General features: G+C 41.4%; 1 protein-coding gene across 1 annotated transcript in view; it reads left to right on the forward strand.

Annotated features, from left to right (window-relative positions):
• The first annotated feature begins 459 nt into the window (after positions 1–459).
• The window catches only part of klhdc8a (kelch domain containing 8A), a 43,217-nt gene continuing 17,217 nt past the window's right edge, over positions 460–26,459 (forward strand). Inside the window, exons 1-6 of the mRNA XM_071494248.1 lie at positions 460–1,044; positions 2,902–2,950; positions 21,156–21,598; positions 22,373–22,583; positions 24,664–24,828; positions 24,967–25,185. Coding sequence (XP_071350349.1) covers positions 21,434–21,598; positions 22,373–22,583; positions 24,664–24,828; positions 24,967–25,185 — 760 coding nt within the window. The 5' untranslated portion in view covers positions 460–1,044; positions 2,902–2,950; positions 21,156–21,433. The remainder of the gene's footprint in view (positions 1,045–2,901; positions 2,951–21,155; positions 21,599–22,372; positions 22,584–24,663; positions 24,829–24,966; positions 25,186–26,459) is intronic.

The raw sequence follows: 26,459 nt of genomic DNA on the forward strand, positions 1-26,459 counted from the left end.
GTCTGCTTCATACTGATCAATAAACCCAGAGCTCACACTGGAGAACATACTGTACAGGAGGATTCTGCAGGCTGCCTCTGTAATGAGGACTTTTATTAAAGCCTGATGCTCATTGTCATATAAATGAAACAGCTGACTGTCACCTCTTTGTGATCCTGTGGTTCATTCGCTCACACAGCTGTGTACAAATCATAGAGAGATATGAGGGATCAGGTTTCTTATTTGACGTGTATTTTTTTGTCAATACGAATCAAACCAGGAGATGTCATAACAGGAAAAAACCCTGGAACTGGCTGCTTCTCCTGCTGTGAAAAAGCTCTATTGTGTTGTTCAGACCAAAAGTTGAGTGAAGTTGAATAAAAACAGTAATTAAATAAAAATACAGTATTATAATAATTATAAGATATTATAATAAGGAACAGTATCAGTGTATCAGTGTAGGCCCACATCCGGTTGAGGGCACCAAAATAATGTCAAGACTATAACAGTGTATTTATAAAGCTTCTTTTTCACCTAGGTTTAGGTTTAATCATGTCAATCCTCCTTTGGGATTTATGTAATTTGTTCAACTTCATTTTAGAAAGACCAACAATCACCTAATTTAATCCATAACATGTCTCTTTCAATTTAAATAAATGAAATGGTGGCAGTGGGCTCCCTTTTACTAAATATAGGTTTTCACAACACACAGGCTCTCTCCATCTCTCTCCGGATTGTACCATCGCAGGGATGAATTTTAACTTGTGCGATGAAAGCCGGAGATGAATACTTCATCTCTGACCCACATAATGGCGATATATCAGGCTCGGTAAGGCAGCGGAGCCCTGTCGTGCCACAAGCCCGCTCCTCCGCTGTGCGCTCCCGGTGAGGCGGGAGCTTTGTAGCAGCGGCGCGCCTCGCCTCCCCATCTTCCTCCGCCTGGATCCGATCCCCCTCCGCTCTCCATCGCTCCCTTCCAGAGAGAGGAGGAGAGGAAGGAGGAAGGAGAAGCGGCGAACACCGAGAGAGAGAGAGGGAGAGAGAGGGGCGACGGAAACGGGAAAAGTAAGTGAGCCCGAGAGGGGACATTACCGGGGGATGTACGGCTCTCTGTAGTCACTTGAGCGGTTCACACGACTCCTGGCTCAGCTGAAAAGTAATGGTAGTACTTCAGCCGGCGGTATTTCGTTACTCGTTACATGCGGCTACACGGTGACGAGGAAACGTCGAGAAAGTTGATGTTTTCTACTCTAACTTAAGCTAGTTGACGAGACGGACGGACAGTTAAGCTAGCTTTTCTAATGAGGTTACTGCAGGCTAATGTTTGAACTATTTTCAGAGAAGGTGGCACTTTGTTTTGCCTGATGGCTCAGCAGTGTCTTCACTAAAACATTACACTGAGCCCTGTCGCTGCTATGAGGCCAGAGGAGGTGTTACACAATGGAAATGTTGCTCCACTTCTTGGCTTTGTATTTTAACACAGATAATTCATGTGAAGATAAACAACAATATGGTGTTGTCTGAATGGGTCCTCCTGTTCCGAACTGCATGGTGGTAAATATTTCAGAGTGATGGAGTAAAATACTCCATATGAATATTAGCTATAATATATAGAGATTACCACAAAGTGCCAGTGAGTAACACACACCACAGCTACCCCTTTATTAGGTCCTCCTCTCTAAAACTAATGCAGCCCCCTCCTGAAGGATCTAATATTTAGTTTAAGCTTCGTCCTCAGCTGAGTTCAAGTCCCTGTTTGAGTATGACTGGCTTGTTTACAGCATTTTGTCAAAGTACAATAGGTTTTTTAAGTCCTTCTTCAGCCCATGGAACAGTGATTGATGATGATGGATCTATTGTTACAGTCCGCTTGACAGGGAATATAAAGACCATCCAGGCCTTATCTGAAAGGTCACTTACTCAATATTCACCACACTTGTCCGTCTTCAGTCTGTCTAGGTTCAGGCTGAGCACAGCTGTACAGGAGGAAGATTGACATTTCTTTCTCCTCCCTTCCCCCTCTGGGAGATTCTCTCTCACTTCTACATTTCACACTTTTCTCAAAAGTTGGAAGTTCTCAACCTTACCTTACAATAAAAGTACTTTAGTGATCCCCATCACTAACACCGGGAGAGAAACATGGACCCCAATCTTTGCTCAGTCAACTGTTTAAATGTAACAATGGTTGTATTACTGATATTTGGTAAAGTTAGCGAACAATTTATGCAGAATTTGGGCAGCAAAGTGCAGTTTTATATTTTAAAGTTGTATGAATCAGTTCTTGGTAGCAAGGCATGAACTGCAAAACAAGGTGACACAGTTGGTTGTTAATGGCTAATATGTTAGCCAAAGTTGCCTACTTATACATGCACCAGTCAAATAGCAGTTCTACATTTATTCAGAGTTGTGTTTCTGGACACCTGATGAATATAAGTCTGATGTTCACTCTGCTCTTCACTTACTAATGGCTGTTTAGCTTCTAGATGTTTGACCTACTTAAGTTAGCTAGTTGCTAACTTTGTTGTTTAGTGCTGTGTGCAGGTAGCAAACAATGGCTTAATATGTCTTTCATTATTTTATTTAGTTAACTATCTAACTTGCTGAAAACTGCTGCTAAAAACAAAAATGAGCACCAGTGCAATACCTTAGCTCCTGTGCCATTGCAAATGTATACTTCAATGTACACTTATACTTTATACTTAAATGTATACCTTATAAAACCATTTCTTTCAGTCTGATCCAAGAGAGTAAGTAAATAATAAAACATCTGAGGAAAGGCAGCTTTACTGTGCCAACCTAAATTGAGTCTGTGAGAGAACAACATTAAAATTGCAGACCACCGATCCAAAACAATGAGCTAAAAAAGCTCTGTAGAGCTGCTGCGTAGGGTGATAATTCTCTGCTGTCTTCTTGAATTCACAGGTAACTGAATCCCAGAGCAGGGTCTCCCACCCGGGACTCCAATCTGAAGGTACAGTAGTGTCATTAATTTTCTTCTAGACGACAGTCCTCATCTCCTCACCTCCTCTCCACATGCTTTCCTTTCCACTCCCCCCTCCTCATCTCTACTTCCTGCCCTCATCCTTTCTCATCCCAGCGAGCATTGATTACTTCCTTCCACACACACTGATAAATACCATTTTAGTCAAATGCTATGCACAGTTTGCAGCGGTCATGTTAAATCAGTGTGGTTCAATGCTGGCCTCAGTGTAATAGTGACCTGCTCATTTTCTTGCAAGACAAACGGGGGATGGAGCTCCTTCCTGTCAAAGTTTGGAGGAAGTTTGAAACTTATGCAGCGTGTGTCTGTCAGTCAGTGCTGCTGGGATGATGGGCCATCTCTCTCTCTGACAAGGCGACTGACATTTTAAGATTTTGAACTGACAGCAGTGCTGCAAAGTAACAGCTTGATTGACGACTGGTGGCACATGCTTTGTATTGTTTCGTCCTGGTACAAAACAGTGACTAACTAACTGAGGTGTACTGGTTACATAGCATCTTGTGGGCCTGCAATAACAATATACCAGATAAATAACATGGAAAAAATTACCATGTAAATTCAAGCACATTTTAATTCCACCTCTTCAACCTAGTTCACAATAACAGATTTGTTCTCACAAACACAAATACATGGCAGTCTACTTTCCTTCAACCATAAATGAAACAGATCACTGTTTGTTGTGCATGGATAAACTATAGATTACATCTTTAGTGTCATCTTATTGTCCAACACGAAGCATATATCCACGTATATGAATTAGGGCTGGGTGATATGACTTCGAGTTAACATCACAATTAATTCAAACTTTTACCTCCATTATGATTAATAAATGACTTCTTTGTTGCTCGTCTGTCTCTTGTTTTTTGAACCATGTGCTCGTCATATTCTGCAATGTGATTGTTTTTCAAGGCGTTAAACAGGAATGTGGTGTTACCTTTGGTCACTATACATGTTGCATTCACCACTGTCTGGTAGTCATCACTGATAAGAGATGAGGAGGCGAGGTGGGTGTCTACGTCATCGTTTCCAAGAGTTGCAACCCAAGAGTTCTCTATCTAAATCGGGTCCAGCAGCGTTTCCAGAAGTCTCTGTTTTATGGGCTCTGTGTAGTGTGGACAGCAGGTCTAAACATGGCAAAACTGATGTAGCCTGAGGCTCAGTATTTGTGGTTGCGTGATCCATATCTCTAGCTTCACTTTGAATGAACGCAGACTAACGTTAGTTGGACGGGGTGGAGGCATGTACCTGAACATGAGGTATCTTTTTTTTAAGGGGACAGTTCATGAACAAAAAACAAAGGTATTAATGAGCGAGATTAAGTTGGTGTCAGTTTTGATACTTTTTTGGTTAACTGAAAATTTATTTTTTTTGCCAAATGAGCCACTGACATAAGCTGCTCTCACTCTGCAGTGGGTTGTAAGCCTACTTAATTCTTCAGTAAATTGAGAGAAACAAACAAAATGTATTTAAAACATAAAGACCCACACACCTGCAAAATGTTGCCCCCCCTCCAAAATAATCAGTGCTGAAAAAACTGGCCCATGATTCAACGCAACTCCTGACCCCTGCTTCATAGTTAGCGGCTCTAAATAGTAGAGTAATTATTCTGCAACAATATGTGATGATAATTGGTTCAGATAATTCATTGTCAAGATTTCTAGTTTTTCTATCAGGGGCTGATTTTCTTGTTTGTACAGAGAGCTGAAGTGAAGGGTTGGAGCCTCTCCGCAGCTCATCATCACTGCATGGTTTAGAAATTTTTGGTTTGCTCAGCAGGTCCAAAATTAGGTCTGGCTAGATCAGCTATAACTAATAACAAAAAACAGAACAAACTTTAATTTCTAAATGCTTGTTAGCATGCAGTGCAGGAGCTAGTGATGTACTGGGGCCTGCAATGTTTGTGTTTATCCTGTCGCTTAACAATGCGAATGTTTTCATACCAGACTGAAGGGTACTGTGTCTGTCGGACGGGTAGATAAAAGCAGCCAGCCTGCTGCGTTAAAGGCCCAGAATATACTGTCCAGACCCCCTGCTGTCTTATGATCCACACACAGAGCAGGGAACCACACATTCTGTGTATTCTAAGGATTCCTACGCCCATATCCCCGTCTCCTAACCTTAAACTAACTCTTTTATAGACCAGAAGGCCGGGAGATAAATGCCCTCACTATGCGCAAATGCTTTCGCTCTGAAAGTCAACCACTCAAATCTTAAAAGGGTAGGAGTACAGGAAACACACACTCACACACATAAAAGCATGGTGCAATGAGGGAACCGTTAGGGAGTTAATTCCAATTCTGCTGACAGTAGATAGGTCGTACCATTTTCTCTCTCTATCACATAGTAATTACTTATAAGGCCACAGGGATTATGATGTCCCCAACTCCCCTCTGTAATAGAGCGCGTGCTCCATATAACCCTTCAGTTTTGTTACCCAGTCTCTATCACCCCCCTCATTAAGCTGTCCCTCCCTCTCATTATCCCCTCCATGTAATATCCTCCATCCATTAATGTAGCCCACTTCTCCCACTCCTCACCACCTCTCCTCCATCTTTCCTGCCTATCCTTACACTTCTTCCTCCTCTGCTCTTTTCTCCTCTCAAGCCTTCACAGCACTGCCACACTGGATCAGCTCACTCTAATTTGACTCCTACACAGCAGTCGGTGAAAGGGAGCAGAACCACTATGCCCTGAATATATAAGTATTCGAGCAGGGGAGGCAAGGGGGGTGTGCTCCAGGGATTCACTACAGTACATTGAAAATTGAATATACATTGTTCTTATGCAATCTGGCATGTTCAGTGGTGCAGGCATGTCATGTTCGTGCATACATCAAGCTTCATTTTCTCAGCTCTGCTAATGTTTGCTTTTTCCTAAGCGCCTGTATCTATTTCCGTCTCGTCTCCATGGCTCCTGGTGCAGCAACATGCAAAATGTAACCACGGCTTCTGATGAGCTTTTCTGTGGCTTCAACTGCTCCCAACTCTCAGATGAGAACTCAGATGAGACGTTTGTGCATCTGTGCATCAAAGAGCAAGTGTGTGTGTGTGTTGTGTAAATATGTGTAGGTGTAAGCGTTTTTCAGAAGGTGGTTAAACTTTAACCTTAATCCGGTGATCATCACGAGGGACTCCGAAAGAAAGAAAAACCTGTTCTTGATACATGTTGGTATCATACACACTGCAGCACAATCGGCACAATGAGATTCTCCACTGACCTTTGAGACTAAAGTCTGGAAAACAAAACAACAAACAGGAACTGCTGGTTTAGGTTAGTTGGGGAGTTCACTCAGATTTCACAAAAAATAAATAAATATTGTCAGTGTCCAATACTTGACTGCATATTTGCTGGAGCTTTCAATATCATCTCACGGTCTTCCTCAGTGTATTTTAACCAGTTGTCTGTGAGATCTGACTCGTCATTATATAAGCTAAGTATGAGATTTTTTCTTCTTATCTTTCTGCGGCCATCCATTGACTTCGGACCTCTTCTCAGTGGATGCTTTGAACTGTTTGTTTCCACTGTTCATTCAGGCTCTTGTGCAGGAACCTTGTTGTTTCACTGATGTAGAGCTCTCCTCAGTGCACATGATGTCATGATGATGTAATGCACAATGCCAGTCTTCCTCTCATGGGGGTCCTATCTTGAGGACGAACCTGCAGAAATCTTAAGATCTTGAATGGTTTGTGTTTAGTGTTGTGATTTGCAGATTCAGGCCAGTTGCTCTGACAGTGCAGTCATGTAAACATATGTCACTCAGATGTTTCTATAGGTGCCCATGTTTGTTCTGGTTCTAAACTGGGGCTGGATTATCATCATCCCTGTCTATTGGCCCACACTACAACACCCTCTCCCTGTCGTCATCCTCACTGACAACATTTTCTGCTCTGTGTGGGAGTGTCCTCCCAGCGGCTTTCCCATGAACACAGGCATCTGTGGCACCTCACTATCTTCTTCCTGTTTGTTGTGTTCTCAAGCGTCAACTATTTCTGCGGAGGGAACTAAACATAGTTCAACCAAACACATTTACACTGACAGTGGAAGCACAAGCTCCAAACATAACAAAATACTGTAAAAGTTGAATGTTGACCAGGAACCTTAAAAAAGTACCAGCTAACAGGATATGTGTGGGGTGGTGGCTGCACGTTGGCTCTGTCACATGGCTGATCCTCGGTCTTTAGAGGCCCCTGGTTGGTCTTCCATCAGTATTCTGCTGAGAATGTCATCAAATCATGAGGATTTAATGAAGATGAATAAAAAGTCAAATTAATGGGGCAGTTGCCTGTAGATATTACTTCAAATTTTTTTTTTTTAAACTACATTACAGAACAGAAACGTCCTCAATGAAAACTGGACTGAATGATTGAGAAGTTAATAACAGCCTTTATTTTAGTAGAATTTGGTGATTATGTCTCAGCTTTACAGGATCTCTTGGAAAAAAGTGGTTAAGAAGTGAAATCCTTGACACAGTCAACATAACTCATTACTCAAGTGAGATGACACAGCAGTAATGTGGCTTGTTTACTTAACATCACCCATTAATTCCTGAGGAGCTGCTGCTCTGCTGTCGCCATCTTGGCAGCATCTGACTTTGGCTACTCCCCAGTTAATCCAAAAATGCAGGGCAAGGACAAGGCAAGGTGTGTGTGGAGGTGAGACTTCGGGACATGCCAGTGTTTGGCAAGTCCACCTGTGACTGAAAGTGGCATGCTCTCAGTACATTTTTACATTTTTATATTATCGGGTTGTCCGTCCGTCCACTAATCCTTCTGTATGTACATACATCCATCTGTCCCATTCTTGTGAACGTGATTTAACACCTTGAGGGAATTTCTGACACATACACTTGGACTCAAGGATGAACTGATTAGAATTTGGTTGTCAAAGGTTAAAGGTTGAGGTAAAACCATAAATCTCAAATTCATACATTCATACACTAATTATGACACAATTGAACTGAAAATGAAGTGATGCCATTTTATATCCAAATGGTCAAAGGTCAACTTCACTATGGCATCATAATGTTCTGCTAAAACACTTCTGGCCATTATTTAGTGCTGTAAGGAAGCTGAGATTGTGACCATATTTCCTGCAGCTTGGCTGGTTGGCGGAGGCGTACAACTGCAAGGCAGCACTTCTAGTTCTGACAAAAATGTCCCCAACACTGACATTTTCCCTAACCATTAGTATAAAGATATTTATATCTTTTCTGACCTGTTTAAAGTTTAAATTGCATAACAATTTTACAATGTTGTGTTTTTTTTAGCATGTGATAATCCAAAAAGTACAAAAGCCTTTATTAATTAATGCTACTTTGAGTTCTACTAGGAGTATATCATTACATACGGCACAGTAGCTTCTTATGTTGTTGACTAGGAATTCACCTTAAATGGATTTGTGTTAGCTTTTAAAGTAAGTAAAAGTAAAGTAAAGATAAAAAAGATAAGGTGTATTTCCCAGTGGAACATCTTTTCACAGGCTGAGGAGATGGTCAGTGTGTTGATACAGTGGCATGAAAACCAGAGCATTAGAAAGAAACAGGCGCTCTATTCTTTTCCTCTTTGACACAAGTTGCTACGGTGACAATGTTGTCACTTTTACAGCATCTGTCAGCAGAGCACACAAATGAAAGACACACAAAAACACATAAGGACAAGCCAGAAGGGGGGAAGCGAGTGAGTTGTTTGCCTTTTAAAGGCAGATAAGAGAAACGCCAACTGCTCTGCAACAGCCTCAGCCAACAATCAGCCACAACTGATTTAGTCTCAGCTCTCTCATTATAGGACCTGGACCCTGTGCTGCCAGATTTAGCCTGCTAATTTACTTCATCAGTACCAACACAGACACGGGAACAGCTGGGCTGGAGCGTTTTGCCATTTCAATCTTGTGTAAAATATGTAAATGACAACATTTGTAGTGAGGTGGCCCGCAGCAGCAGCAGCAGAGCTAAAAGAGGCTCTGGTGACAGCAGCAGGTAAAACTGGGGCTTCAGAGTTGTGGCAACATTATTAGTCTGCATTGTTACTTCTCCCAATAGAGTCTTTTTGTCTGTTGTGCGTGATTTATTATAGATAGCACACGGTGTGTTTATGTGTGCACAGTAGAGATAACATTAGCAAAGAGAGCAGCCATTGGCTCCCTGTGCTCTCTGGAGGCTGAGGGATGCCGTCTCTCGCTCTAGCCTATTGATCCTGAGGTCAGCTGAGATCCAGAGGAGAGTCTTGGTTGAGCAACTTTGCACAGCCCACAAACCTTCAGACTTTAGCTTTCTGCCCTGCCCTATTAAGGCAGCACATTCACCTAATCCTGTCTGCACCGTTAGATCAGCTGGAGCTGGGCAGCCAGGTAACCCAGAGCTTCATTTAATCTTGAAACTGACCGGCGGCAGGATGTCTGCAGCCACAGCTGGGAACAAGGTGGTGATTCAGTCGGCTGAGAGGAGCCGAGCTGTAGCTCTGTCAGCCAGAGGCTGAAAGTGTTCACACTGGAATGTTCTGTATGTTCACATGGTGAAGAAGAGCTCCTGTGCTTCGGGCTGCTGCAGCTAAGAGGCTGTCTAAATGTCATGCACTGTGTATTGTAAAGCAGAGAAAACAAGGGCTACTGTCCTGTAAATCCTACCCAATAGCAATCCACAAGTTCCATCTTTAGCGCTCAAATCTCCTTGTTGTGGTGTTGCCGCTCTGCACTTTGCTGAGATCACCTGTCAATAGTACTGTGTGGGTAGTGCTTCTTTTTCTTTGCATTTTTCTTAGAAGTTGTTTGAGCTTCTGCGGGTTTCTTCACTTTGTTAAGCCATGGTAAACCTCACTCTCAGGTCTTCTTCTATTAATTTCAAAGAAGCCAGAAACAAAATGTACCAGTTTCTGAGCTTCAGAAAAGCCCAACCTGACTCTGTCTGTACAGCTGTGGTGCTGCAGCTGAATGACATGACTCCATAACACTGCTTACTTATGGCTTTATCCAGTCATGACGAGACATTTACACAAAGAGATGATGCTCATACAGCATTTGGCACCTTGTACGTTCGAGGGAGCAGAGGGAGAAAATAGTGTTGTGGAAACACTGCAAAGTAACATAAAGGAACAAAAGTGTTTCCTGCTCTGTCACAGGCTGTGTCAGTGATCGATTTGAAAAATCATTTTGCTGTTAAAGCATTAATTAATGAGTGTCTGACTTGAGCATGAGGGACGCTCCTGCTTTTCATAGTGAATTCCCTAATCTGTTCTCATCACTTATTAGGTAGAGTTCTGCTGCTTACGAGGGATGAACCGTATGCAAAAAGAAAATCATTGTGATTATTTTGACAGATATTGTGATGGTGGCCATGTTTTTTGTAGGAATGTTAATTTCTGCTTTTTATTTATACAGAAAAAAATACAATAATGGGATTTCCATTGGGTTGTGTTCCAAAGAAGCATGAGAATATGATTTGTAGGCCAGGGCGTCTCTGTGGCACCACTATGAAGTTGTAGGTATGTTGTGACATATTTGACCTTTTATCAAAAAAAATAGCAGCTTCTGTGTTTTGGTTATTTCACTTGGCCATATTGCAGTTTGGATAGTATTTTGATTCAGAATGAATAATGTCCTTATAGCGCACAAGTATTAGATGTTAAGTTGGGACCCTCATTTGATCATGTTCTGTATGTGAGGAGTTTTGTCAGATATTCATTCATTCATTCATTCATCCATGTCGCAGGCTCAATGAAGAATTGAAAATATAAGGTGGGAGAAAGCTGGTCTGATTATTACTGTGTTTGTAGGATGGTCTGATCTGACATTTTGTGCAAAGATGATATTTCAGTTATAGAGAGATCTTAGTAAGATGAACAAGACACATTAAATCTCTCTTGGTGCATCTTTTACCTCGTCCAGTTCCAGTCGTTGCATTAGTTTGAGGGCGTTCAAGTCAGAGCTGTGAGGTCTGGGGTGGTGTTTAGCTCAGTGGGTAGAGCACCCGCCCCATGTGTTGAAATAGACCTGTATAGAGGCTATAGTCCTCGCTGCAGGCGGCCCTGGTTCGAATCCCGCGCTGAGCGGCCCTATCCTGCGTGTCATCCCCCCCCCCCCCCCCCCCGCCCGCCATTTCCTGTCAGCATTTTAAATTATCATCAACATTTACATAAAGACATGCTTGTGTGAGAGCTGAAGTATACTTCAGGTCTATTTCATCCATCCATTAGCTGTCATTAGTATGCATCATGCTCCATGTAGATATGATATCTACCACCCTTGGTTTATTTCAACCTGGTGCATTTCCCATAAATGTGGCTACAGTGTCTCTCTGGGTCGTGCTAACTCTGACACACTCAACACCTCCATTGTAGAGATTCAGGGAAATAAGGACAGAAGCACAATCCACAGAGTGACAGTAAGGGAGCTAGGTTCACACAAGATACGACATGACATTTAAAAAAAAAGTTTTTAAAAACAAATGTTGACATCTGTGCTGATGTTTAATATAATTCGGTGTGCTCTTATGTTTACAGGTTGCTGTGGGTTGTGACACAAGAATTAGTTTGAGCTATCTGTTGGCGATAATCCTTAATGCACAACAATATTACTATATAATTAATTACTAAATTACAATGTAATTAATGTTTGTATTAAAATCACAGATATGTATAGATATCAGCAGTTCTGTGGTTAGACCTGGGACCCTCAGAGTTTACACGACTTTGCAGTGATTGTGTTATAATAAATTACTTTCATGTTTTTAAAAGTTAACATGTAGACATTGAGAAAAACAAAATTTGGAATTTATTAAAGAGCTACGTTGAGTTCTTTAATAAACAAAGTACTACTATGGTAACTATAATTCAATATTAACTAAGCAGAATCATTCATTGATTCATATTCATCCATACTGCTTATCTGTTTAGGGTTGTGAAGGGCTGGACACCCTGGGCAGGTTACCCGTCTATCGCTGACATATAGAGACAAACAACCATTAATGTGTACATTTGCATCTATGGGCAATTTACAGTCTCCAGTGTGCATTTGGATTGTGAGAGGAAGTACCTGAGGAAACCCATGCAGGCATGAGGGGAACATGCAAACTCCACACAGAAAGGCCCCAGCTGGAGGGCAGGTTCGAACCCTTCTTGCTACAAGGCGACAGTGCTAACCACTGCACCACCATAACCACCATGTAAACAGAACCAGTTTAAGTTTATTCATTTAGTTTAAAGTGAAGCTTTTTCTGGACCCAGAGGTAGAACTCAGAGACACAGAGGCAGAGGAGCAGTGTAACAAAGGCAGTTTATTGTAGACCTACAAGACTGAGACTGGGGCTGAGGTTGCTCTGAGAGCAGGATGGGCAGCAGAGAAGGGAACTGGACTGGTTGGTTGGTTGGTATACACGACGAGGAGCTGGGCGAGGTGGAGTTTCAGTATGTGGGCAAAAATGAACCTGGAGCAAACAGGCAAACAACAGTTAAACTGAAGTCAAAAGCAACACAAGGAGCCATGAACTCAAACTAGGAGGTTAGCTGTAGCATGTTACCACGAGTGAACAGACAGTCTGGCGAGGAGTAGAGTCGGCTGGGGCTTAAATACTGCAGGGGGCTTATTGAGTTGATGACAAGTGGCTGGATGAGCACACAGGCAGCCTCCCTGGTGAGAAAGGGACGTATCCTTGTGATGTTGTAAAAGAGGAATCGACTGCAGTGCTTGCTGAGAAGACAGTTCGCCGTCACTCCCACAGTCCCAGATGGCCCCACCACCAGGTCTCAGTGAGGGGACGCTTTCCCCCGGACGAACAGAAGCTCAGTTTTCTCAGCTTCTGTTAAGCATCCCAGCAAGTTCTCCCAGTGAGCCATCAAACATATTACCAGGACCTCCTGCTCCAAGTGGAATGCAGCCATCGTTCATGTTATTAAATACACCTGGTATTTTGTCAAAATGTCTGCTGTGAAAAAGGTCTAGAATTCGTCACATTAACTAATTAAGAAACAGATGGGGCCTGTGATGGTTGAACATGCCTTAAATCTATAGTCCAACCCAGGGGCTGCATCCTTCAGAGGTGCAACTAGGCTGGCCCATTTAGAACGCTCCTTCAAATGCACGTGAGAAATGCAGCCTTTCCCTCAGCAACGAATGGCTCCAATGGTGGATCCTTCATAGCCCAGCCTAAGATTCATTGCACGCTAGTAAGGAAAGCAAACAACACCAACAGAGAGCTGGAGAATTACAGTTTTTTTCAGCTCAGTTGAACAGCCAACGGCAAGTTTTTGAAAAAAAGCAACACTTTGCGACGCAGCAATAAGGGATGTTGACGTAAGGCAAAAAATCCATTTTGGTTCAGACTATGACGACTACGAATGCGTCCTCTGAAGGATACGGCCCCTGCTTACATAGCAAAGAGGTGAACATGTCAGCAGCTGTTAGTTATATTTACTGAATGGTATTTTCTTTTTTCACAGAGGAAAGTAATGCAACATGTACTGATATGAAAATGTCACAGAGGCCCGTGGTGATAAAAGAGAACTGCTGCGGCTTCACTTTCCTGCGTATCTTTACTCTGCAAAGAGTTTTTGCCACTCCTAAAGTTAAATGGATCGGTATCAATAGTAGGTTGTTGCCATGAATTAGCTGGCTTTTGCTGAACTTTAACCAGATAAGGCTTTTGTTTGAGCCAAAGCAGTAGTGATTGTATCAGACTCAGGGAGGTGGAACTGCTATTGAAGCTCTGGGGCACAAATTCAGCATTGTTAAAACCAGGCCAGTGTGAAAAGCTGTTAGTCTGATAAAGCTCAGACACCTTCTCCTGCATTCTTATACACTTCTACACACACATACACACACACGCATATAGATAAGTGCACACACACTTGCACACACACGTGCACGCACTAACAAATTTTGGCAACTTTGGTGGTGTACTGAAGTCAGCCACAGACTGCAGCACAGATGCGCAATTTGAATACTGCAGACTAATTAAATACAAGTCAATAAATGATCCCTTGCTGAACTGCCTTCACCAAGGGGGGAGGGGGGAGTACAGGAAGGGTCAGTTGTAGAACAGAATAAAGCACACAAGGCATTTTATCTGACCTCTAAATAATGAAAAATAGGTTACCACACTAAAAACAACCAGGTGTAGGAGGTTATTAAAGTATTTTCTCAAACCACAGCCAAACGTGTAACACAGACTTGAAAGGAGGATTAAAGGAGAGATACAGGGAAGGAGGATGGCTTTAAAGAATTCAAAACATACAGCAGGTTAAAGATGGCTGCTGTATATGTAATGCGGTGGTAAAAGCAGATTATGGTCCTTTTCATCCTCAATATTCAAACCTCAGTGTATTGTCGAACACCATAGTGTCCATGAATACTGTTTACTGGCCATTTTAAGGATTTCCACTTGCAGATAATCCTGTAAAAACAAGCTCAAACAAACATGTTAATGCAGATTGGGCACGGGAGCAGTGTAATTTTGGCACTAGTTTTGGCATCAATTTGGGTTTCCACGTACTCAGACCACCTCTTATCACAAACAAAAGTGCAACCAGCAGTTTTTTGTGATGGATTTTGTTGGCAGCATTGCTCTGACAGACCTTTCCACAACACCAAAAAAGCCTTTGATGTGCTGTGTATTTAGTTTTTTGCACCGTCTTTGACAAACATTTTGTATTTAAGTAGTTTATTTTGAAAGAGGTAGTCCAGTGTTTTTTGTGATGCACTTCCATAAAGTTACAGGAGAAGTTATAGAAGTTCACAAGAGACAAAAGAATGGTCAAAACTGAATCAGCAGGGGCCAAGATGTCCTGACTGTTAGTCCCCAAATTACTGGATCCTGCATTTCTCATAGTGCAACACAGTAGGGTCTTTCAGAAGACTTTCTTGTTGTGACAGGGTTGTAAAAATTCATTCATAATCTAATAATTCCTGTCAGTTTAATTTTCCTGTGTAATGATAATGAGACATAGTCTATTTAATAGAATTTAACTAAAAAAAGAAACAAAAAAAAAACAACTGGGATCATGCATTTATAAGGCCATAGAGGGGAAAGATGAACACAGACTGTGTGATCTCTTTTCATGTCAACACTCAACAAAGCAGATGAATGAATTTTTTTCCTAAATCTTTTTAGGATTTTTTTTTTTCTTGTACCTAAACAAGCAACTGTGAACACTGCCTTTTTACAGAATTAGACAGAATATTAACAAACCACTGACAAGAAATTAAACTGAACTCAACTGACTTGCTGTAGCCAAACCTAAACACCATGGACTTACTCTGGGTGCTCAAACACATCAAGGAAAACTGCTGCAGAGGTGATGGTCATTAGGTTTCGTGTCTTTGCCTCAGACAGACGACTTGTCATGGCCTTCATTTTGTTTGTTGTTCTGGTCGGCCCTTGAGTATAGTGTGTCAGGTATCCACAACTGTTTGTTTAGCCTTCCTGTGTACAGCACTGTCTGATATATTGCAAAGTTGTTGTCGTGACTTGCCAATCACCTTCCCTGGAATGGAAACTGTTTTGCAGAGGATGTTTTGCTCTTTACTGTCAAGTTGCTGTACCAAGTTGTTATGTTAAATGATAAGATGCCTTCAAGCAGGCTCCTGTTTGCCATTTCAAGGTAACTCACTGGGTAACACCAAAGCTCCTCATCTTCCTGATTCAGAACAATTGCTGGTTACCTTTCTTAAAGTTCTCATTAAAAGTTAGGGTCTGATCAGAGATTGAGCCCAAGTATTTCAAATGCTGTACTACTTGTTGTACTTGTTTATATCAGAAGCTCTTTTGTTTTGGCCACATTCATTTCCAATTGACTTTGCTGACACCAGTCATGCAGTACAGTGACCTGTCGAAGTAAGCCTCCTTGTGTGTGGCATTATCTTTCTGGAGAAAACCAACAAGAGCCACATCATCAGCCTGTTAGGACAGCGTGACATTAGGCTACTGTTGTCATTTCATTTGTGTAAATGGAAAACAGCACACAGCCTTGTGGTGCCCCAGTATTTAAAACAAGCTTGTCTGAGTAGACTCCATTCATCAAAACCCTCTGAGGGCGGTTAATTAAAAAACGTCTAATCCAGTGAATGAGACCACCATTCACATTCATCTTAAAGTCGTGCTAAAAATGAATCAATTTGTATAGTGTTAAAAATAGAACTAAAATCAATAAGGCTGAAGGCGGAACCCGTGCTCTGCTGCCACACTGGAGACCGGAATTTATTAAAACATTAAACATAATAAAAAAATAATCATTATGATATAAATTCAGTCAATATATAAAATATATATATGATATATAAAATATTCAGTAAATGTGAACCCTGGGGTCTAACCCTAACCCTAACCCCTTCTGTCTGGTAAATAAATGCCCCTGTCTTTCAACTCTACATACCCAGTTTTTTTACTTGCAAAAATGTGTTGATCACACCTACATGCTTTGTAAGTGTTCACCAGTGATTACAGTTGTGCACAGTTTGAGGAAAATACAGGCCCTAAACTGTGTTAAATGCTGCATCAAGTCTTACTTTTCGATTCCATAGTATACTGCAGGTATGGCTCTGAAGACTGGCTGTTCAGGCATCATGTAACTATCTGCACTGGCTGCTGTGGTAATGACCTAGATACATGTATGTATGCTAACTGGTTGTGTAATTTCCCATCAGAACAAAAACAACGAGCTGCTGTCTATGTGGAAAAGTGTCCTCTCAGTCTGTGTCACAGTGCAGGAGTGAGGGACTGAGGAGATTGACACACCGTATTCAGCCATGTTCGATCAGTGATTATCAGCTAACTGCAGTCTGGATGTTAACGTTGCTGTCTTTGTGTTACAGGTGAAGGCTGAGGCTGCTTTCTTGCTTGACCCTTTGGCTCAGTTGAGCATCGTCTGCCTGTTTAGTACGATTCGAGTCCACATGATAAAGTGGGTCTTGGTCTGGTTGGTAGCATGGTCCGTTCATGCTGTAAACGCAACAGACCAACCACAGGATTTTATGATATGTAGAAATATTCATTTAGCATGAATTCATAAGCTTAACTCGTCAGGTCGTGAACCTCTCAGAAATGATCGTATAATTGACCAATAAGCAAAGTATTGATTTATGGTAACCATTGTAACACGTGCTGTACATGCTCCATTTCAGTCAGTTAAAAAGTCTGTGTGAAATTGCACCAGGCTACAACTAAAATCCAACATGGTGTCATTTTTTTCCCTTAGTCCAGACCAAGTGAAGCACACTAACGTGGACACACCTCTTCATTCAACCACTTCATTCATGCTTCAGAACCACTTGTTCACTCATCAGCTGATAGGCTACCTCACCTGAAAAAAAATCGATTCACTAAAGTTTCGCAATTCACGTTTTTTAAAATTACATTTTATTCGCCACGCTGACTCCTGATTCTATATTTATTTTATTATTTACATTGAGTTAGTGTAAAAACAGATAGCAGCTAACAGTTAGCCTAGTAGCTAGCTGGTTAGCCTGATAGCATCAGTGTATGAACCAAAGAGCTGTTTGTTTGAATGGCAGCCAGAGGTCGGCAGTTTCCTGCAAACAGAGAATAAATGTGACCAGTAATGGTTTAACTGTCCATTACCTGCTCTCTGATGTTGTCCGACCGTCTGTGCACCGGAAGCTTCACAACAACTACATCAGCGCATCAGGCCTGAGACGAGCTTGGTGCTTCAGAATAAAAGCACCAGTGGTTCAGCTTTGTTTCATTTCTTTATAATGACATTTTATTTAACTTTATTGTAAAAATACTTTAACTTAAATATAAGAGTACTTTATCTTTATTTGACTTATACATGAGTACTTTATTTAACTTTAATATAAGAGTACTTTATCTAACTTTATAACAGTAATTATTTAATTTTAATACTAGTGCTTTATTTAACTTTATTATCACAGTACTTTACTAACCCTTTCAGATTCTTTCACTTTAGCTAATTCAATCAAATATTTACTAAAGAACATGCATTTGAAAAATGTTATTCATGATACATCTGAAAACAAGACCATGAGAAATTAATGATAGGAGACTATAAATGTGACACTTAATTCAATCTGATTCCATAATGTGAGTCTTTCCTCAGGAAGAGCAATGCTGGATTTCTTCCCTCCAGGTCTGATTAATAAGGGATTAACTCACATGGCAGTGCAGTTGGATCCAGTTAAGTCATCTCAAATATTCCAATTTGTTGTATCAAATGTTATTACTGGCTGGATTTGTGCCTTGGCTTCAGGTTAGCTTTTGCAATCTCGGTATTTGCATATTCATGTGTCTAAGGTCCATGAGCAGAAGAACCAACAGACTGAGTTCAGATTTTCCTCCTCCACTACAACCTGTTTATCATAAATCATTGTCATGCAGGTTGATAAGACATTAATCAGTGATAAGACATGATATGAAATTAACATTAGTTTCATTATCATTTAATGACTAAAGCTTTCTATAGCTATACATTGAAAGAGGGTCAGGCAGCGGCGGGGGGGGGGGGGGGGGGGGGGGTAACAACGCAGCCTAATTAAAAGTTTCAAGTTGGAGGCATGCTGATTGTAAATGACTTTAGATGATGCTGGTGGGCTTACTGTTGATGTCAAGCTGTTCATGCAGTTAATTAAAAAAAAAAACGATGTGGCGAACCAAATCGGTTACAGATTGCAATTAATGCACTCTGTGAGCCGGGCCGGGAGAGACCTATCCTGCCTCGTTAGCAAGTGCACGCCTGCCGGGGTCAGCCGATCGGAGAGCAACTGCTTTTATTTGTTTTTCATCCTTTTTCATAAGCCATTATTAACAGCAAACCAAGCGATAAGCAATCATGTGCAAAAGAAGGAAGAAAAACAAAAAAAAAACAAAAGCTGCGCCTCTTGGGAAGAGCTTAACTGTTGCCTGGCAACCTACCCGTGCACATGAGAATGGGGGAGATTTTATTTTGAAGGACAGTCCTCTCTTTATCTTCAACCTCTGTCCTTTATTCCTCCGTTTGTGAAATGATCAAAGGTATGACAGGTAGATAAAGCGTGGCGGTAAAATGGAGGGAGACTAGGAGAGATGGGGAGAAAAAAGGGGAAGGGGTGAAGGTTTGGAAGGTGGGAGGGCAAGTTCTAAAAAGAAATGAGAAGCTTTAAAGGATAAACCACTTTGTTAAATCACAGCTAGGTAATTTAACAGCAGTCAAATTTTTGCTTAAATCTACACCTTACTTTGGCAGTAATGACACATAAGGTTGTAGTACCGGGTGCGTTTTAGGTGATGTGGTGTGTGATGTAGTCAGAATTAGGTTTGCAGTGCATCGTGGGTTTATTCTGGGTGCTTCCTCCCCCGTACCTCGCTGGAAACTGTACGCAGAGCAGGAGAAGTGGGTTACACGCAGGAAACAGAAAGCTCCTGAGGGATGACATGGGAGAAGAAACAGTGGCGCCCGACATCACAACGACAAGGAAGGAAACTTAAACATGAGAGATGCTGCATCAGTTCAGTCACACTTCACCTGCTGCTCATCTGAGGGGAGCATGGAGGAGGAGGATGTATAGAATCAGTTACACATACACACAGGCTCAGTGAGGTAGTGTTGAAAGGAAAGGTGGGTAAACTGTAACTTGTAGTCAGTGATCGTCATACTGCAAAAGCATGCCACTGTGTGTCACTGCACTGACATGACAGAGCAATCCAGCATGTTCACCAGGCAGTCAGCATTATTCTCTAAGTGAGAGGATAAAAAGTTACATAGCTCTGAGGCTGGATGACTCATTTTAATGAGACACATGTGAACCTGTCAGATTTGTTAAAGGCTCCAGTTAAACGAATCTGGGCAAACAAACGACATTAGAAGTGAGCACTTACATGTAATTGGGTGTGTGTTACACAGAATATTAGCAGTGTCGGCTAAACTTTGTTTGACCCACTGATTCATATTGGACTTTAGTAATGATGATGATGATGATGATGATGGAGATTTACCTCCCACAGTTTATAAATTGTCAGACCTATGAATGAATAAAAACAATACTTTGCATGGGAGTTCAGTTGTATTCCTCTAGATAATCCTCATATTTTACTTGCACCAGATTGATATTTACTGTAATTTGAGTTCTAGTGTTGCTATATTTGTAGGTAGCATTAGTTCTGTAAATCAACTGAAATGTGTTTATGCTCTCATTTGCATTCCTGCCTATGCTATTATTCCATGATGAGAGGTTGCAGAGGAAATATTGAGAGTCTATATAGTATTTAGTGAACGTAGCTGTGTGAGAATCGAAACATTTCCATCCAAGCCTGAATTTTCTGTGGCCTAGTGGTCTAAGATGTGTACTATCCAGTCGCAGCATCTCTGGTTTGATTCTGGCCTTTTTTATTTGTCTTATTTATTGTAGTAGTTATGTAGTATAGAGTATTTTCAACAAAATAGTTGTAGAGAAGCCCCCTCCCTGCAGATCATCACACACATCTTTGTAACGTCACTGTTGTGGAAGGAGTGACGTCCCACTGATCCAGAAACATAAATAGCTCTATATTATAAATTCATGAGGTTATTAGATCAGATCTACATGTGACTAAAAAAGACCTGAGGAAAAGAACTGCTTGTTGACCGGTGGAGAAATGTGCTTCTGTTGTGAACAGCCAGGCGACTGCTCGTACAACACAGACTCAGACTGGTATTGAACCTCAAAATAAAATAAACAGGCGAGTAATCAATCAAAATTCCAATAGTTGGTAAGCAGTTAACTGTGAACAACACTCCTGTTCATCTTTTCAATCAGCAGAGCAACTAGTGACTGTAGTCGTCAGATAAGGCTGCAACTAATGATTATTTTCATTATCAAATAATCTGCCATTTATTTTCTTGATAAATAGGTTAATTGTTTTCGGTTGATTATTATTTCAAACAGAGGAGAGCAGGAGAAGCTGTAACTACATAATATTTGGCAGTTTTGAGTAAAGTCTTATGTAATGGATTCATTAATGACCAAAATATTTTTCTTTCAATTTTTCTTTTAATCAACAAATTTACTAATTTTAAGTTGAAATTTAAAGAGATACACAAGCGTTGTAAACTGTATTTATTTTCTTAGAGGCTACTGCAAATGTTCACCCTCAACAGGAAATGTACACACAGCTCTTCACAGAAGTTCTTAAAATTTGATTCACTTCTTCATGCTCTGCTCTGCTGCTAAATTCATTTTCACCTCATATCTTCTCCAGGGCCCAGCTTGAGGCAGCAAACCATCCCCTGGGAGGAAGAGTTCAGCTCGGTCTTTCACTGAGCTGACACTGGCGCCGCTCACCTCCGCTTTAACTTTCCAATGAAGAACTTCCTCTACACCCTGGGGCCCTGACTCCACATTCTTCCAGCTCCTTTACACCTCCATCGCCTCAGCTAACCTTGATCAATCCACCTCCAGCACTTGCCCAACTCTCTGCCCCCTCTTCCTCCCTCCTCGCTTCCCTCCCCGGTGTGTCTCTCCTGGGACGCTGAGGCCATGGCGGTGCCTTCAGCCCATGAGTTTCACTGGCAGAACCTGGCACGACTTCCCAGCGGCCGTGTCTACCACACTCTGGCTGAGGTGGGGGGGCAGATGTACATGTTGGGCGGCTGCGACACTGCGGGGAGGCCATGCCCCGGCATGGAGCTCTATTCTCCTGAGGTACCAAGCAAATCCAGCTTCATCAGAAACACAATGAAACATCAGATACAGCATGTGTCTGATGTTTCACTTTTTCCCAAGGAGCAGTAGACTGAGCAAGAATGACAGTGCTGTTACAACTGATGTCAGATAATTTGGTTAAAACATTAGTTTATGCAGCAGTTTAAAGACTGGCAAAAATCTGAGCAAGTGCACAGTCACATATACAGTCAAATACACATGATGTGTTCATTTTCCCACTGAAAAGCAGATATATAGCTAGAAGATGAAGCTTATAATTATCTTGGTAAACCAGTAAAAGCACTGTCCTGTAGCTGCTCTGCAATTTCCACCTTACAAGCATGTCATCATTTATTTAAATATAAATTACATTTAAGCCTCTTGAAGAAACTGTCACAAATCCATTTGTTTCCATCCAGTGGAAATAAACTTGCTCTATATGTAAAGTACATCCCAGCACTGAAGAGCTGCACAGAGTAGAAGAAGAAAATCCCCTAAAACATAGAAAAAAAATGTTTCCTGACATTGTTGTATGAAAATTCTAAAAGTTATTGCTAGTATGAAGTATTTACCCTCAATGAAACAACTGTTCTGTCCTGTATGTCATTAGTATTAAGTGTGGCACATGTGAGCGAGGGAATATAACCTTGGTAATATAACCTGACACAGTTTTCTTAACAAAGATGTAACCAGATGTTTTAACAGCTGACCTGTCCTCTGTGGGTTTGGATGTTCCTGCTCTGCCTGAACGCAGCTCCTTGTCCCTGTTTGCAGGGCGACCGGTGGATAAGTTTGACCCCGATGCCCACCCCACGTGCTGGGGCAGCTGTGGCCGTTCTTGGAAAGCAGATCCTGGTAGTGGGAGGAGTGGGAGAGGACCAGAGCCCCCTGAAGGTGGTGGAGATGTACAACACAGAAGAAGGGAGGTGGAGGAAGAGGAACTCTCTACGGGAGGCGCTGATGGGTATATCCATCACTGTGAAGGGTATGGATCACAACTTATTAACTGTCCACACTAAATAATAATAATAAGTTGGTGTGGTGTTGTGTGCAAAGCTGAGAAAAAGGTAGAGCTAATTAAAATGAATGAGCTGTGTGGGATAAATCTCATATTAGTACAAAAGAACTTATCTGTCAAATTAGTGAAAAACTGTTACAGCTACTGCAGCTCCAGACAAAACCTTCTCAGTCATCTTTAAGTAAGGAGATCAGTCTGCTACTCTGTCACAGTATCTCATTATGTGGCTTATTTATCAATTTTCAGTTTCATATGCATAAAAACATCAAACCTAAACATGAACTTTGTTTTGGTTATATCATTTTTCCATAAAGGCAGCAGGTAATGTGTTATATTATTCATCATCAAAGTATGAAATATCATGATATTTTTAGGCTACATTGCAATACAGAATATATATCAAGATATTTTGAAATATCCTCTATAGCACCTCATAAATGTGCGATTTAACCACACCTGCTGCTGCTCCGTGTGATCTACAGATTCCACATCTCGTCTGTTTTTCACTCGTGACGAGCGGCTCCCAGCAAAACTAGACAGGGAAACATCTGTTGATCATCATATTGACATGTTAATAGGAGCATTAAAATAGTCTCCTTTCACTGTAGTTGCTGTAAACATTACATGTTACTGAAATTACATTTAATACACTAATCAGATGAATCACAGAGATAAATAATCTAATCATCATGTAATACACTTCAAATTCAAGCTTTAATTCCTCAGCTTGATTTTGTCTCACAAACACAAACAGCTGTCAGTGACTGAATAAACAAGACAAAACATACTGAGGAAATACGGGTGTGTGTGGTCCCTCTGTGTCTGTACAATGCTGGACCCTTAATGACTGAGTTCAACTTTGAACATACTGTACAAGTACCTCTTGAAACAACACCTCAGTCAATTCATAGTAAACTCAGACGTCTTTGAGGCAGGTTTTCCAGTTTGATTTCAGTGGAGCAGAGTTTGGGCCCTGACACGCAGATTTATTCTCACATTTTGAAATTCATCCAGTGGTCTATATAAAGAAGCGCTCTTCTCTGCAGCCATGGATGAGTTTGTGTTCAGTCCACCGGTGCATTTGTCAGTGTCTGCAGGAACACAGATAGATGTGTATACACACAGACTCATTGGCTGCATATAGGCTTCATCGTGCGACTCTCTCCATCTCCCTGACCAATCTTCGATCCTTGGCCCTTTGCTCGCAGTTTCGTCCCCAAACTCATCCCCAGCAGCTGAGAAAGAGACAAATAGTCTGACAAATATATCGATAGGGCCAGATTAAAATAAATATGGTATTTTTAAATGGGTAGATATTGGATGGATATTGACTAAATTATGCCATTAATATTGACATTTGAAGGATCATTATTTTTCAGATATTAGATGATGAACTTTAGATAATGAGCTTTTCTTCTCCTGAAAATGAATATAACCTGTTGGGAAAACTTTTTTTTCCCCCTTTTGTTATTTATGTAACATCGATGCATCGAGGTAAAAATTTAAATTAAAAGGCTGTGTAATGAAACACATGAAAAATTGATAGAGTAAAAACATAATAAAAATGCAGATTGTTCCCCTGCAGCTCTTTTTCCTCTTCAGTCTGATGATAAATGCTGCGTTTTCTCACCCTCTCACCCACCTCCATTCTTATGCTAGAGGTGTTGTACTAAGGTGCCAGACATGGACTCTGCATTTTTATTCTGCTGCTGCGCCCGCCCTGTGCTCCTCGTGTCTGTCACAGTCTCTTGCCTCGTCACGAGCTAGCTTCTCAGCCAGCTCTGTAGCCTGGCAGATTTTTAGCACTTCATAAAGCGCCAGTGAGGTGTTTCCACCAGCTGGGGTTGAGCTTTCACAGGCTGATTGTTGTTATTGTTGGAGTATTGTTGTGATGATATTTCTCAGAATAAACTGAAATCCATAAGATGCATTTCATGAAAACAGTGGCCTTAGTATGCTGTAAATTGTAAATATGTAAAAGCCCTGTGACAGAAACTCTGTGTGTGTGTGTGTGTGTGTGTGTGTGTGTGTGTGTGTGTGTGTGCAGATGGCCGGGCGCTGGCTGTGGGGGGAATGGGTGCTGACCTGCTCCCTCGCAGCATCCTGCAGCAGTATGACCTTCGAAAGGACGTGTGGGCGCTACTTCCCTCCATGCCGACCCCACGCTACGATGCCAACATTAATCTGCTTGGGAACAAGCTCTACGTGGCAGGTACATTCGCACTAGTGCAGCTGTGTTCAAACTACAATACTTTAACTTTGTGTGTTAAACTATGCAGTTTGTTTTCCTGCAGCTTCAGCTCACACTCTACAAGCAGATTTATACTGTTTGATTTACCTCATCTTTAAGGTGGACGTCAGTGTAAGAGGCCAGTGAAGGCCTTTGAGGTGTATGATGCAGAGGCACGTTCTTGGACTACACTACCCATGATGCCCTGTAAACGGTCATATGGTGGTGTGCTGTGGGACACAGCTGGGAGGCTGTGTCTGCTTGGAGGGCTGCGTCAAGGAGGAGGACACCAGAGCTCCAAGTTCACCAAGAACGTCAACATTTTTGACACTAACCAAGGTACAGAAACATGCTACACACACATACACACACTGTTTAGACATTGTTTTTATAGCTTTCCATTTATTTTATCTCATGAAAATAGTTTTGATATGAAATCTTCTACCTTGTTCATGGAGTCAGAGCAGTGAGAAAATCTGCTTTAATCCATGAATTAGATTAGAATCACATGTACATATGAACACACAACACGTGTCAAAGAGTCGATCAGACCTTTATTTTAAATTAAATATTATATATATATTATTATAGAAAGTTTCTGAAGGAGTTTCCAAATATATCAGGATGAACTGCACAGAAATTTGTACAGAACAATCCAGTGTGAATATTTCACTTTGTGTGAGCAGGACGTAGCTTCAGTGAGGAGCTGGATGATGGACAAATGTCAAGACGACTTGAGGACTTCAAAGCATGTATACATAATGCTGCTGCTTATGTGCAGCTCTGTAAAGTCTGTTGTCTTGTTGTAAAGGAGTAGCTTTACTTGCTTTCTTTCCCAGGGGGAGATGAGAAGATCGATGTCAGTCTCATGGCTGTGCATTAAGTGCAGAGCTGGAGTCAGGACAGGGTTAGCTTAGCTTAGCATGAAGAGTGGAGGCAGGGGTAAATAACTAACCTGGCTTTGTCCAGAATTCAAAAATACTATGACTGAAGTTGCATCTATCTTATCTAGTCTTGTTTAACTCAGACATAAGCACAAATATTAGAAAAAAGAACAAGGTTTAGTAAGTTTTAGGGGGAGTCTCATGCTGGAACTATTTCTTGATGAACAGTTTTTTCATTGGGACATTATGTCTGTGAAGCACTGATTGCCAGATATGGTTGGAACAGAACAGAACAGGATTTGATTTTGGTCTCTGCACAAGCAGAAAGATATCAAATGTGGGAACTTCAACACTGTGACAAGAAGACTGTGGGTAGTATCACACAGTCAGTGGGCCTAGCTGTTGTTCACCAAGACATTTACAGAAAAAAGCTCCAGAATATTATCCCCCTTTATGCACATGCAGATTAAACTAGTGACATTCACAACACTAAATGTGCACTACATTACCCTAATACACATCAAAGTCTCAGGGAGCTCTACATACACATGAAAAGACTGTTGTATAAAGACTTTATGGCCCCTGAGGGGGCTGCATGAAGTCTCACTGCAAGTTTGAAAAGTAAAAAAATCTGGGGGTGTGGAGTTAGAAAGATGTAGCCTCCTCATCTCTGCTCAAAGAAGACAATATCTCCAAAGATACTCTCTAAAAGAAGATGACGCATTACAA

The sequence above is a fragment of the Trachinotus anak genome, unplaced genomic scaffold (assembly GCF_046630095.1).
Source record: "Trachinotus anak isolate AG129_WGS33_773 ecotype Australia unplaced genomic scaffold, CSIRO_AGI_Tana_v1 ptg000013l, whole genome shotgun sequence".
Lineage (NCBI taxonomy): Eukaryota > Metazoa > Chordata > Actinopteri > Carangiformes > Carangidae > Trachinotus > Trachinotus anak.